We start from the raw sequence: 15,317 nt of genomic DNA on the forward strand, positions 1-15,317 counted from the left end.
GAAATAAACACCAGTTGGGCCAGGTGTTGGCTTTCGATGCCTGTTCGATCGTATTCACTGAGCCCTTATTGTGTGCAGAGCACTGTACTGAACGCCTGGGGAAGTACAATACACCAATCAACAGTGGCATTCCCTGCCCACAAGGAACTCACGGTGCAGTTAGGGATTTTGGCCAACTGTTTCACCTAAAGGCAAGGACGCGGGTAGAATACTAATTATAATAATTCTGATGTTTATTAATAATAATGGCATTTATTAAGCGCTTACTATATGCAAAGCAACTGCTTACTATGTGCCAGGCACTGAACTAAGCGCTGGGGTGGACACAGTCGCTATCAGCCAGTCAATTGCATTTATTGCGCTCTTACTGCGCAATACTTATTACTTATTGCACTCTTAGAGAAGCAGCATGGCTCAATGGAAAGAGCCCGGGCTTTGGAGTCAGAGGTCTTGGGTTCAAATCCCGCCTCCGCCACTTGTCAGCTGTGTGACTTTGGGCAAATCACTTCACTTCTCTGGGCCTCAGTCCCCTCATCTGGAAAATGGGGATTAAAACTGTGAGGCCCCTGTGGGACAACCTGATCACCTTGTAACCTCCCCAGCGCTTAGAACAGTGCTTTGCACATAGTAAGCACTTAATAAATGCCATTATTATTATTATTATTATTATTATTAAAAGGGGGAGACAGGCAACAAAACAAAACATATTCACAAAAGAATGGGACCCACTCATCCCCCCTCCCAGCCCCACACCACTCCTGTCTAGAGAAACAGCGTGGCTCAGTCGAAAGAGCATGGGCTTTGGAGTCAGAGGTCATGGGTTCGAATCCCGGCTCCGCCACTTCTCAGCTGCGTGACTTTGGGCAAGTCACTTCACTTCTCTGGACCTCAGTTCCCTCATCTGTAAAATGGGGATGAGGACTGTGAGCCCCCCGTGGGACAACCTGATCACCCTGTAACCACCCCAGCGCTTAGAACAGTGCTTTGCACAGAGTAAGCGCTTAACAAATGCCATCATTATTATTATTATTATTCTCTGGGCCTCGGTGACCTCACCTGTAAAATGGGGATGAAGACTGTGAGCCCCCCGTGGGACAACCTGATCACCTTGTATCCCCCCCGCGCTTAGCACAGTTCTTCGCACATAGTAAGCGCTTAACAAATGCCATCATTATTATTATTATTATTATTTAGGAAGGGTTGGGGGAGAGAAGCCAATCAATCAATCGTATTTACTGAGCGCTTACTGTGTGCAGAGCACTGTACTAAGCGCTTGGGAATCAATCAATCATTCAATCGTATTTAGTGAGCGCTTACTGTGTGCAAAGCACTGTACTAAGCGCTTGGGAAGTACAAGTTGGCAACGTATAGAGACAGACCCTTCCCAACAGTGGGCTCACAGTCTAAAAGGGGGAAGCCAAGCCCAGGCGCGTAAATTTTGGGAAGGGGGCAAAGCTTTTTTCCCTCCCTTCCGCACCGGGAGCAGGGAGAGGGCTACTCACCATCCTCGTAGGCGGCTACGGCCAGGGAAGGGTTGATCCTCACCAGGGAAACTTGAGCCTGGGGGCCGGGCTGGGCGGGATCGGGCCCCGGGTCCAGGATGGGAGCCGGGAAATCCCAGGCGCGGGTGTCCCAGAGGCGCACGTCTCCAGACGTGTACCTGGAAGAGGACGACGCCGGGAATTCCAGAGAGGCCGGGGCGGCGGCGAGGGGGAAAAGGGAGCGTTTCCGGGACGGGAGACCCCCCTGGGGGGTGACCCCTGGACTCGGTCGGTCAGGCAGTCCGTCAGTCTTATTTCTTGAGCGCTTACTGCGTACTGAGCACTGCACTACGCGCTTGGGAGTCGGAGGACCTGGGTTCTAATCCCGGCTCCCCCACTTGTCCGCTGTATGACCTTGGGCAAGTCACTTGAGAAGCAGCGTGGCTCAGTGGAAAGAGCCCGGGCTTGGGAGTTGGAGGTCATGGGTTCGAATCCCGGCTCCCCCACCTGTCCGCTGTACGACCTTGGGCAAGTCACTTGAGAAGCAGCGTGGCTCGGTGGAAAGAGCCCGGGCTTGGGAGTCGGAGGTCATGGGTTCGAACTGTCAGCTGTGCGGCTTTGGGCAAGTCGCTTCACTTCTCTGGGCCTCAGTGACTTCATCTGGAAAATGGGGATTAAGACTGTGAGGCCCCCAGGGGACAACCTGATCACTTTGTAACAATAATAATAATAATAATGATGGCATTTATTAAGTGCTTACTATGGGCAAAGCATTGTTCTAAGCACTGGGGAGGTTACAAGGTGATCAGGTTGTCCTTCAGGGGGCTCACAGTCTTCATCCCCATTTTCCAGATGAGGGAACTGAGGCCCAGAGAAGTGAAGCGACTTGCCCAAAGTCACACAGCTGACAACTGGCGGGGCCAGGATTTGAACCCATGACCTCTGACTCCAAAGCCCGGGCTCTTTCCACTGAGCCACGCTGCTTTGTAACCTCCCCAGCACTTAGAACAGTGCTTTACCCATAGTAAGCACTTAATAAACGCCATCGTTATTATTATTATTATTATTAACTTCACTTCTCTGGGCCTCAGTTACCTCATTTGTAAAATGGAAATAAAGACTGTGAGCCCCACGTGAGATGAACTGACTGTGCTGTATCTATCCCAGTGCTTAGAACGGAGTTTGGCACATAGGAAGTGCTTAACAGATACCATAACTATTATTAATTATTAGTAGTATTATTGGGAGTGTCCAAAACACACCAGCATTGGTAGACATGTTCCCTGCCCTCTTAGGGCTGATAATTATGGTACTTTGTTAAACTCTTTCTAAGTGCCGGGCACTGTTCTAAGCGCTGGGGTGGATACGAATTAATCGGGTTGAACACAGTCTCTGTCACTCATTCATTCATTCAACGGTATTTATTAAGTGCATGCTGTGTGCAGAGCACTGTACTAGGCACTTGGGAAAGTATGATATGACAATAAACAGTGGCATTTCCTGGCCATAATGAGCTCACAGGCTAGACGGGGGGAGACAGATATCAATCAATCAATCAATCAATCGTATTTATTGACCGCTTACTGTGTGCAGAGCACTGTACTAAGCGCTTGGGAAGTCCAAGTTGGCAACATATAAAGACGGTCCCTACCCAACAGCGGGCTCACAGTCTAGGAGGGGGAGACAGACAACAAAACAAAACATATTAACAAAATAAAATAAGAAATATGTACAAGTAAAATCAATCAATCGTACTTATTGAGCGCTTACTGTGTGCAGAGCACTGTACAAGTCCAAGTTGGCAACATCTAGAGACGGTACCTACCCAACAGTGGGCTCACAGTCGAGAAGGGGGAGACAGACAACAAAACAAAACATATTAACAAAATAAAAAAAGTAGAATACGTGCAAGTAAAATAAATAAAGAAATAGGGTAATAAATACGTACAAACATCTATACAGGTGCTGTGGGGAAGGGACGGAGGTAAGGCAGGGGGGATGAGGAGGGGGAGAGGAAGGAGGGGGCTCAGTCTGGGAAGGCCTCCTGGAGGAGGCAAAACATATTAGCACAAAGTAAAATAAATACGATGGTAATTACGTACAAGTAAAACAAATGGGGTAATGAATCTGTACCAACATCATCATCATCATCATCATCATCAATCGTATTTATTGAGCGCTTACTGTGTGCAGAGCACTGTACTAAGCGCTTGGGAAGTACAAGTTGGCAACATATAGAGACAGTCCCTACCCAACAGTAGGCTAACATGTAATAATGTGTATTATTATTCTTACTTTTCTTCCTTATCAATACAAATAAATAAAATGACAGCAATAGACATCAGTGGGGTGGGGCTGGGAGAAATCAGGGTGATGAAGAGGGGTGTGGGAGATGAGGAAAAGTGGGGTTTGATCTGGGAGGGCCTCCTGGAGGAGACGGGACTTCAATAAGGCTTTGAAGAGGGGGAGAGTCACTGTTGGATTTGAGGAGGGAGAGGATTCCAGGCCAGAGGCAGGACGGGGCCAGGCGTCTGCGGTGCGATACGTGAGACTGGGGGACAATGGACTCCCACTCTTAATCACCATTTTACAGATGAAGGAACTGGGACCAGAAAATAATAATAATGTTATTTGTTAAGTGCTTACTATGTGCCAAGCACGGTTCTAATCAATCAATCAATCAATCAATCAATCGTATTTATTGAGCGCTTACTGTGTGCACAGCACTGTACTAAGCGCTTGGGAAGTACAAGTTGGCAACATATAGAGACAGTCCCTACCCAACAGTGGGCTCACAGTCTAAAAGGGGGAGACAGAGAACAAAACAAAACATACTAACAAAATAAAATAAATAGAATAGATATGTACAAGTAAAATAAATAAGTTAATAAATAGAGTAATAAATATGTACAAACATATATACATGTGAGCCCACTGTTGGGTAGGGACTGTCTCTATATGTTGCCAACTTGTACTTCCCAAGCGCTTTGTACAGTGCTCTGCACACAGTAAGCGCTCAATAAATACGATTGATGATGATGATGATATACAGGTGCTGTGGGGAAGGGAAGGAGGAAAGATGGGGGGGATGGAGACGGGCACGAGGGGGAGAGGAAGGAAGGGGCTCATTCTGGGAAGGCCTCCTGGAGGAGGTGAGCTCTCAGCAGGGCCTTGAAGGGAGGAAGAGAGCGAGCTTGGCAGATGGGCAGAGGGAGGCCATTCCAGGCCCGGGGGATGACGTGGGCCGGGGGTCGATGGCGGGACAGGCGAGAACGAGGCCTAACGGTGAGGAGATTAGCGGCGCAGGAGCGGAGGGTGCGGGCTGGGCTGGACAAGGAGAGAAGGGAGGTGAGGGAGGAGGGGGCCAGGGGATGGGCAGCCTGGAAGCCCAGGGGGAGGAGTTTCTGCCTGATGCGCAGATTGATTGGGAGCCACTGGAGATTTTTGAGGAGGGGAGTGATATGCCCAGAGCGTTTCTGGACAAAGATAATCCGGGCACATGAAGAAACTGGGACCAGAAAATAATAATAATAATAATGTTATTTGTTAAGTGCTGCTTACTATGTGCCAAGCACGGTTCTAAGCACTGGGATAGATACAACATAATCAGGTCGTCCCACGTGGGGCTCACAGTCTTAATTCCCATTTTACAAACTGAGGCCCAGAGAAGTTAAGCGGCTCGCCCGAGGTCACAAGGCAGGCAAGTGGTGGAGCCGGGATTAGAACCCAGATCCTTCTTGACTCCCGGGCCTGGGTTCTACGCACGAAGCCACATTATAGACTAGGGGAGGACCTTCAGATTTGAGATTAAGGTAGCTTCCCCAGGACAGTGCACCCTCGTGATATCTGCTTCTAGGAGAGGTCGATGTCAGAGGACCTGGGTTCTAATCCTGACTCCATCCCTGACCTGCTGTGGGACCACGGGCAAGTCACGTCACTTCTCTATTATTCTATGTATTTATTATTATTCTATGTATTTATTATTACTCTATTTATTATTACTCTATTTTACTTGTACATATCTATTCTATTTATTTTATTTTGTTAATATGTTTGGTTTTGTTCTCTGTCTCCCCCTTCTAGACTGTAACCCCACTGTTGGGTAGGGATCGTCTCTATATGCTGCCAACTTGTACTTCTCAAGCGCTTAGTACAGTACTCTGCACACAGTAAGCGCTCAATAAATACAATTGATTGATTGATTGATTGATTCTCTGGGCTTCTCACTACAATGTGGGGATTCAATACCTGTTCTCCCTCCTCAGACTGTAAGTTCCATATGGGACTTCTATCATTATTATTATTATTATTATGGTATTCATTATGCACTATGTGCCAAGCACTGTTCTAAGCACGGGGGAAGATACAACGTCATCAGGTTGTCCCACATGGGGCTCATAGTCTTAATCCGCATTTTACAGATGATGTAACTGAGGCACAGAGAAGTGAAGTGGCTCACCCAAGGTCACACAGCAAACAAGCAGCAGAGCCGGGATTAGAACCCACAACCTCCGACTCCCAAGCCCAGGCTCTTTCCACTAAGCCACACTGCTTCTACTTGATAATCTTATACCCACCCCAACACTTAGAACAATGGCTGGCACTCAGTAAGTGCTTAACAAATACCGCGATTATTATTATCAATCAATCAATCATATTTATTGACACTCAGTAAGTGCTTAACAAATACCGTGATTATTATTCTTATCAATCAATCGCATTTATTGAGCGCTTACTGTGTGCAGAGCACTGGACTAAGCGCTTGGGAAGTACAAGTTGGCAACATATAGAGACAGCATATACCCAACAGTGGGCTCACAGTCTATCATTAAGCTTGGCACATAGTAAGCGCTTAAGAAATACCACAGTAACTATAATTAGCGATTCGGAAGGAGCGCTTTATTGCAAAGCGGGGAAATGGTCTAAATTCAGCGTGTTTAAGGAGGAGAAAGGAATTTTGGCTGGTTCACCAATCCCTTAACCACCTCTTCGATTGCCAAGAAACAACAAGCGGGTTTTGTTTTGTTTTTAATGGTACTTGTTATGCGCTTACTATGTGGCCAGCAGCATGGCTTAGTGGAACGAACACGGGCTTGGGAGTCAGAAGTCGTGAGTTCTAATCCCGGCTCCACCACTTATCAGCTGTGTGACTTTGGGCAAGTCACTTAACTTCTCTGGGCCTCAGTTACCTCCTCTGTAAAACGGGGATTAAAACTGGGAACCCCATGCGGGACAACTTGATCACCTGTATCATCATCAATCGTATTTATTGAGCGCTTACTGTGTGCAGAGCACTGTACTAAGCGCTTGGGAAGTACAAATTGGCAACATATAGAGACAGTCCCTACCCAACAGTGGGCTCCCAGTCTAAAAGGGGGAGACAGAGAACAAAACCAAACATACTAACAAAATAAAATAAATAGAATAGATATGTACAAGTAAAATAAATAAATAAATATCCCCCCCAATGCTTAGAACAGTGCTTCGTACATAGTAAGCGCTTAACAAATGTCATTACTAGTATTATTATTACTAAGCATCTGGGGGCACAAGCAAATCAAGTTGAACGCAGTCCCCATCCCACATGGGGCTCACGGTCTTAATCCCCATTTTAAAGATGAGGGAACTGAGGCCCAGAGAATTGAAGTGACTTGCCCAAGGTCACCCAGCCGACAAGTGGCAGAGCCGGGATTAGAACCCAGGTCCGGGCTCTTTCCCCTAGGCCACGCTGCTTCCCGTTACATAATGAAGCAAGGTTTTTGAAACATCCACAGGTGTCTATGTCGCCTCACAAAACCCTTTTCCGGATCGCAAATGGAGAGAGAGCGAAGACACAGGATGAGAGTCACTGAAGTCAATTTGGGACTTTTCAACAGCCCCCCCAGTCTCACCTAAGATTAGCAAGGTTTTTTGTTTGTTGGTTGGTTGTTTAAATGTATTTATTTGTTAAGCGCCTACTATGTGATAAGCACCACCTTAAGCGCCGGGGTAGATAAGTTTAATCGCATTGCACCCAATCCCCGTCCCACGTGGGGCTCACAGTCCCCACCCCCATTTGACAGCTGAGGTAACCGAGGCCCAGAGAAGTGAAGCGACATGCCCGAGGTCACACAGCAGAGAGGTGGCAGAGCCGGGATTAGAACCCGGGTCCTCCTAACTCACAAGCCCGGGCTCAGAAAACTGACTCTCACCTCCTCCAGGAGGGCTTCCCAGACTGAGCCCCTTCCTTCCTCTCCCCCTCGCCCCACTCTCCATTCCCATCTTACCTCCTTCCCTTCCCCACAGCACCTGTATATATGTATATATGTTGGTACAGATTTATTACTCTATTTATTTATTTATTTTACTTGTACATATCTATTCTATTTATTTTATTTTGTTAGTACGTTTGGTTTTGTTCTCTGTCTCCCCCTTTTAGACTGTGAGCCCACTGTTGGGTAGGGACTGGCTCTAGATGTTGCCAACTTGTACTTCCCAAGCGCTTAGTACAGTGCTCTGCACACAGTAAGCGCTCAATAAATACGATTGATTGATTGATTGACTCTGGGATCCCTGCTTTCTCTGTTTGGGAGCAAAATAATTATAATAATGGCATTTATTATATGCCATATATAATATATATATATAGCTATATATATTATATATATATATTATAATATATTATATATAATAAATATAATAATAATAATAGCATTGATTAAGTGCTTGCTATGTGCAAAGCCCTGTTCTAAGCGCTGGGAAGGCTACAAGGTGATCAGGTTGTCCCACGGGGAGCTCACAGTCTTAATCCCCATTTTACAGATAACCGAGGCCCAGAGAAGTGAAGTGACTTGCCCAAAGTCACCCAGCTGACAAGTGGCAGAGCCGGGATTCGAACCCATGACCTCTGACTCCAAAGCCCGGGCTCTTTCCACTGAGCCACGCTGCTCCTCCAGCAAAAAGCAACAAAATCAATACGGACGAGCGTGTTTATGGCTCCCTCTAAAACCCTCCCCGCCCCAATAAAGCAATTAAGAAAACGAACAACTTCTCAGACATGATGACGGTGCCCGAGCCCCGGTGCTCCCGTGGTCATCCCGGGGAGTCGGTGAGATATCAACTGACAAATAATGAGCATTTTCCATATCTCTCAGTTACGCGGAATCAATAGCGCCGCGGTCGATGCCGCTTCCAACGCACGGTTATCGAACCCGGGACCCCTCGGAGGAGTAGATGAGATGCCGAAGTGCTGTCATGAGTTCACAAGTATTTATTAAGGCTCTTTTCTTCCAATGCGGCCCACTCCTTTTGGCAACAGCTGACCTCAGTCTTATTTACCAGAAGAGCCCGGGCCAGACACGAAGGAGGGAGATGGATTTACAGAGTGAGAAGTCCGTTTTGCTTTCAAAAGAGTCCTCGGGATGTAATGCCTCGGTTTCTTGCAGGAAAACTGCGCTCCAAATCGGATATATAGCAAACCTGGTCCGTTCTAGGCTGTAAATTCCCTCTAGACCAATCAATCAATCAATCAGTCGTATTTATTGAGCACTGACTGTGTGCAGAGCACTGTACTAAGTGCTTGGGAAGTCCAAGTTGGCAACATCTAGAGACGGTCCCTACCCAACAGTGGGCTCACAGTCTAGAAGGGGGAGACAGAGAACAAAACAAAACATATTAACAAAATAAATTAAATAGAATAAATATGTACAAATAAGTAGAGTATAAACAGAGTAATAAATACTTACAAACATATATACATATATACAGGTGCTGTGGTGAATGAATGAATGGATGAAGGGAGTGAATCAGGGTGACTTGTATTTTCCAAGTGCTTAGTACAGTGCTCTGCACACAGTAAGTGCTCAATAAATACGGCTGAATGAATGCCTTAGAATGCCTGTCTATCTGCAGTTCACTTCAGGATCTCCAAATAGAAGAAGACTAAAATACTTAATTTCACACTTATAGCTCATATTAGATTTTAAAAGAACTGAACGCCCATATTCCAAAACCACATACGATTAATGCTTGTGTGACTTTGGGCAAGTCACATAACTTCTCTGTGCCTCAGTTCTCTCATCTGTAAAATGGGGATTAAGACTGTGAGCCCCCCGTGGGACAACCTGATCATCTTGTAACCTCTCCAGCTCTTAGAACAGTGCTTCTAAGAGCACCTGTATATATGTATATATGTTTGTACGTATTTATTACTCTATTTTATTTGTACATATTTATTCTATTTATTTTATTTTGTTAATATGTTTTGTTTTGTTCTCTGTCTCCCCCTTCTAGACTGTGAACCCGCTGTTGGGTAGAGACCGTCTCTATATGTTGCCAACTTGTACTTCCCAAGCGTTTAGTACAGTGCTCTACACACAGTAAGCGCTCAATAAATACGATTGAATGAATGAATAGATGGGGGAGACAGAGAACAAAACAAAACATATTAACAAAATGAAATACATAGAATAAATATGTACAAGTAAAATAAATAAATAAATAAATAGAAGCTCTCTGTGGGCAGGGAATGTATTCATTCATTCAATCGTATTTATTAAGCGTTTACTGTGTGCAGAGCACTGTACTAAGCGCTTGAGAAAGTACAGATGAGGTAACTGAGGCACAGAGAAGTTAAGCGACATGCCCAAAGTCACACAGCCGACAACTGGCGGAGCCGGGATTTGAACCCATGACCTCGGACTCCAAAGCCCAAGCTCTTTCCACTGACCCAGAGGTTCCCTCTCCCCACCTTCAAAGCTTCGTGCAAGGCCCACCACCTCCAGGAAGCCTTCCCTGACTAAGCCCTCATTCAGCCAAGGGGACTGGGACCAATGCGATTAAACATGTTATCTACCCCAGTGCTTAGGGCAGCGCTTGGCACATAGTAGGCGCTTAACAAATACCTTTAAAATACAAACAAAAGACCCCCGCTAATCTGAGGTGAGATTGGGGGCATGTCGAAAAATCCCAGATTGACTTAACAAATACCTTTTAAAAAAAAATGTCTCTGCCCTTTCCTTATGGAGCTTATGATCTGCCCCTAGGTATCCAGAACAGTGCCTTTTTTTCCACAGTTGAAGTAGCAGCGGTGGCATTTATTGAGTGCCCACCTGGTGTGGTGTACTGTACTAAGCACTTGGTATGTTGCCAACTTGTACTTCCCAAGCACTTAATACAGTGCTCTGCACACAGTAAGCGCTCAATAAATACGATTGATGATGATGATGGAAAGCATAGAATAGAAAATTGACCATTCCTTTCCCACGAGGAGCCTACACTCTAAAGGGGGTTACAAACATTAAAATATTTACAACTATAGTGGGAAAAATAAGGAGCAACAGTGTGGCCTACTGGGTAGAACCTGGGCCTGGGAGCCAAAGGACCTGGATTCTAATCCCGGCTCCGTCACCTGTCTGCTGCGTGACCTCAGGCAAGACACTTCACTTATAATAATGATAACTATGGTATTTGTTAAGCGCTTACTACATGCCGAATACTGGGGTACAGAGCTTGGCACAGAGTAAGCACTTAGCAAATACCACAATTATTATTACTATGACACAACAGAGTTGGTAGACCCAATTCATTCTTTCAGTCAATCGCATTTATTGAGCGCTTACTGTGGACAGAGCGCTGTACTAATGATGGTTTTTATGATTGAATGAATGAATAGATGGGGGAGACAGAGAACAAAACAAAACATATTAACAAAATGAAATAAATAGAATAAATATGTACAAGTAAAATAAATAAATAAATAGCCCTTATTATTAAGCCCTTACTATGTGCCAAGCACTGTTCTAAGCGCTGGGGGAGATACAAGGTGATCCGGTTGTCCCACGTGGGGCTCACGGTCTTCATCCCCATTTTACAGATGAGAGAACTGAGGCCCAGAGAAGTGAAGTGACTTGCCCATAGTCACATAGCTCGTGGAAGCGGGATTAGAACCCATGACCTCTGACTTCCAAGCCCGGGCTCTTTCCACTAAGCCACGCTAAGTGACTTGGGAGAGTATAAGAGAACAATTAACAGACACATTCCCTGCCCACAATGAGTTTACAATCTAGAGGGCCCCAGAACAATAATAATAATAATGGTATTTAATAATAATGATGGCATTTGTTAAGAGCTTACTATGTGCAAAGCACTGTTCTAAGCACTGGGGGGGATACAAGGTGATCAAGTTGTCCCACGGGGGGCTCACAGTCTTCATCCCCATTTTTCCAGATGAGGGAACTGAGGCTCGGAGAAGTGAAGTGACTTGCACAAGGTCACACAGCAGACTTGTGGTGGAGCCAGGATTCGAACCCACAACCTCTGACTCCAAAGCCCGGGCTCTTTCCACTGAGCCACGCTGCTTCTCTATTTGTTAAGTATTTACTATGTTCTAAGCGCTGGGGTGGTTACAGGGTGATCAGGTTGTCCCACGTGGGGCTCACAGTCTTCATCCCCATTTTACAGATTTTTTCTAGCCTGTGAGCCCACTGTTGGGTAGGGACTGCCTCTATATGTTGCCAACTTGTACTTCCCAAGCGCTTAGTACAGGGCTCTGCACACAGTAAGCGCTCAATAAATACGATTGATGATGATGATGATGACTCATGGTCTTCATCCCCATTTTACAGATTTTTTCTAGACTGTGAGCCCACTGTTGGGTAGGGACTGTCTCTATATGTTGCCAACTTGTACTTCCCAAGCGCTTAGTACAGGGCTCTGCACACAGTAAGTGCTCAATAAATACGACTGATGATGATGATGATGACTCACGGTCTTCATCCCCACTTTACAGATTTTTTCTAGACTGTGAGCCCACTGGTGGGTAGGGACTGTCTCTATATGTTGCCAACTTGTACTTCCCAAGCGCTTAGTACAGTGCCCTGGACACAGTAAGCGCTCAATAAATACGATTGAATGAATGAATCAATTGAATGAATTGAATGAACGATTGAATGAATGAATCCTCCCTTCAAGGCCCTGCTGAGAGCTCACCTCCTCCAGGAGGCCTTCCCAGACTGAGCCCCTTCCTTCCTCTCCCCCTCGTCCCCCTCTGCATCCCCCCATCTTACCTCCTTCCTTCCCTACAGCACCTGTATATATGTATATATGTTTGTACATATTTATTACTCTATTTACTTATTTATTTATTTTACTTGTACATATCTACTCTATTTTATTTTGTTAGTATGTTTGGTTTTGTTCTGTCTCCCCCTTTTAGACTGTAAGCCCACTGTTGGGTAGGGCCTGTCTCTATATGTTGCCAATTTGTACTATCTGCTCTGCACATAGTAAGCGCTCAATAAACACAATTGATGATGATGAATTTACAGATGAAGGAACTGAGGCCCAGAGAAGTGAAGTGACTCGCCCACGGTCACACAGCAGACAGGTGGCGGAGCCGGGATTAGAACCCACGTCCTCTGACTCCAAGCTCTTGCCACTAAGCCCCGCTGCTTCTAGAAGAGCTCAGAGTCTAGCGGAGGAGCTGACCATCTAACAGAGGATGAAAGGGGGAGAGGGGAATGAAAGCGGAAGGGGATTTTTGCCGGCAGCCCGGTTTTAGAACTTGCTCACCACCTCTCCCGCCGTCCAACAATTCTTAATTAAGCAAGCTGACACCGTCCCGGTTTTTCAAAAGCGGCCTTTTCCTCCCGCCCCGTCGCCCCCGCGTCTTTCAGCGCAAACCAGATCAGCTGGAGAGCTGGCCGTCCGCCTCGAAATCCAGGAGCCGCGGGCCAGATTTCTGATGAGCCACTGCCCGGCTTCCGCGACGCTTGGCGGCCCTCCCGGCTTGGGATCCCCCGTGGCGTGGGGAGGAAGGAGCGCCAAATCCTTCCGCAAGCAGACGCTGAACCGGTGGGCTCGCGGGCCACGGTGGAGCTCGCCTAGTTGCCAGAGCCTGGCTGGGTTTCAATGAAGCATTTCCACCGCCTAGACGACTGCAGGGATAGAAGCAGTGTGGCCTAGTGGCTACAGCCCGGGCCTGGGAATCAGGAGGACCTGGGTTCTAATCCCGGCTCCGCCGCTTCTCTGCTGTGTGATCTGGGGCAAGTCACTTCACTTCTCTGGGCCTCAGTTCCCTCATCTGGAAAATGGGGATGAAGACTGGGAGACCCATGTGGGAAAGGGATTATGTCCAGCCCGATTATCTTGTAACTACCCCAGGGCTTCAAACGGTGCCCAGCACCGTGTAAGTGCTTAGCAAATGTTATTAGTAGTATTATTATTAACAATTGCAAGGGGGCAGGGAGGGAGAAGTGTTCTTTTTCAACCTGGGGCAAGTCACTTCACTTCTCTGAGCCTCAGTTCCCTCATCTGGAAAATGGGGATGAAGACTTGGAGACCCATCTGGGATAGGGATTGTGTCCAACCCGATTATCTTGTAACTACCCCAGTGCTTAGAACGGTGCCTGGCACATAGGAAGCACTTAACAAATATTGTTATTATTATTAACAATTGTGAGGGGGCAGGGAGGGAGGGAGGAGTGTTCTTTTTCAACCTGGGGAAAGTCACTTCACTTCTCTGGGCCTCAGTTCCCTCATCTGGAAAATGGGGATGAAGACTGGGAGACCCATGTGGGAAAGGGATTGTGTCCAGCCCGATTATCTTGTAACTACCCCAGTGCTTAGAACGGTGCCTGGCACATAGGAAGCACTTAACAAATATTGTTATTAACAATTGTGAGGGGGCAGGGAGGGAGGGAGGAGTGTTCTTTTTCAACCTGGGGCAAGTCACTTCACTTCGCCGGGCCTCAGTTCCCTCATCTGGAAAATGGGGATGAAGACTGGGAGACCCATGTGGGAAAGGGATTGTGTCCAGCCCGATTATCTTGTAACTACCCCAGTGCTTAGAACGGTGCCTGGCACATAGGAAGCACTTAACAAATATTGTTATTAACAATTGTGAGGGGGCAGGGAGGGAGGGAGGAGTGTTCTTTTTCAACCTAGGGCAAGTCACTTCACTTCTCCGGGCCTCAGTTCCCTCATCTGGAAAATGGGGATGAAGACTGGGAGACCCATGTGGGATAGGGATTGTGTCCAACCCGATTATCTTGTAACTACCCCAGTGCTTAGAACGGTGCCTGGCACGTAGGAAGCGCTTAGCAAATATTGTTATTATTATTAACAATTGTGAGGGGGCAGGGAGGGAGGGAGGAGTGTTCTTTTTCAACCTAGGGCAAGTCACTTCACTTCTCTGGGCCTCAGTTCCCTCATCTGGAAAATGGGGATGAAGACCAGGAGACCCATGTGGGATAGGGATTGTGTCCAACCCGATTATCTTATAACTACCCCAGTGCTTAGAACGGTGCCTGGCACGTAGTAAGCGCTTAGCAAATGTTATTATTATTATTATTAACAATTGCGAGGGGGCAGGGAGGGAGGGAGGAGTGTTATTTTTCAACCTGGGGCAAGTCACTTCACTTCTCTGGGCCTCAGTTCCCTCATCTGGAAAATGGGGATGAAGACTAGGAGACCCATGTGGGATAGGGATTGTGTCCAACCCGATTATCTTGTAACTACCCCCAGTGCTTAGAACGGTGCCTGGCATGTAGTAAGCACTTAACACACATTATTATTATTATTAACAATTGCGAGGGGGCAGAGAGGGAGGGAGAAGTGTTCTTTTTCAACCTGTGGCAAGTCACTTCACATCTCTGGGCCTCAGTTCCCTCATCTGGAAAATGGGGATGAAGACTTGGAGACCCATGTGGGATAGGGATTGTGTCCAACCCGATTATCTTGTAACTACCCCAGTGCTTAGAACGGTGCCTGGCACATAGGAAGCACTTAACAAATATTGTTATTATTATTAACAATTGTGAGGGGGCAGGGAGGGAGGGAGGAGTGTTCTTTTTCAAC

General features: G+C 46.6%; 1 protein-coding gene across 1 annotated transcript in view; it reads right to left on the reverse strand.

Moving 5' to 3' along the window:
- FBXW8 (F-box and WD repeat domain containing 8) overlaps positions 1-15,317 on the reverse strand; it is a 204,909-nt gene that overhangs the window by 134,267 nt on the left and 55,325 nt on the right. Inside the window, exon 5 of the mRNA XM_038762758.1 lies at positions 1,503-1,660. Coding sequence (XP_038618686.1) covers positions 1,503-1,660 — 158 coding nt within the window. The remainder of the gene's footprint in view (positions 1-1,502; positions 1,661-15,317) is intronic.

This window comes from Tachyglossus aculeatus, chromosome 21 (assembly GCF_015852505.1).
Source record: "Tachyglossus aculeatus isolate mTacAcu1 chromosome 21, mTacAcu1.pri, whole genome shotgun sequence".
Taxonomy (NCBI): Eukaryota; Metazoa; Chordata; class Mammalia; order Monotremata; family Tachyglossidae; genus Tachyglossus; species Tachyglossus aculeatus.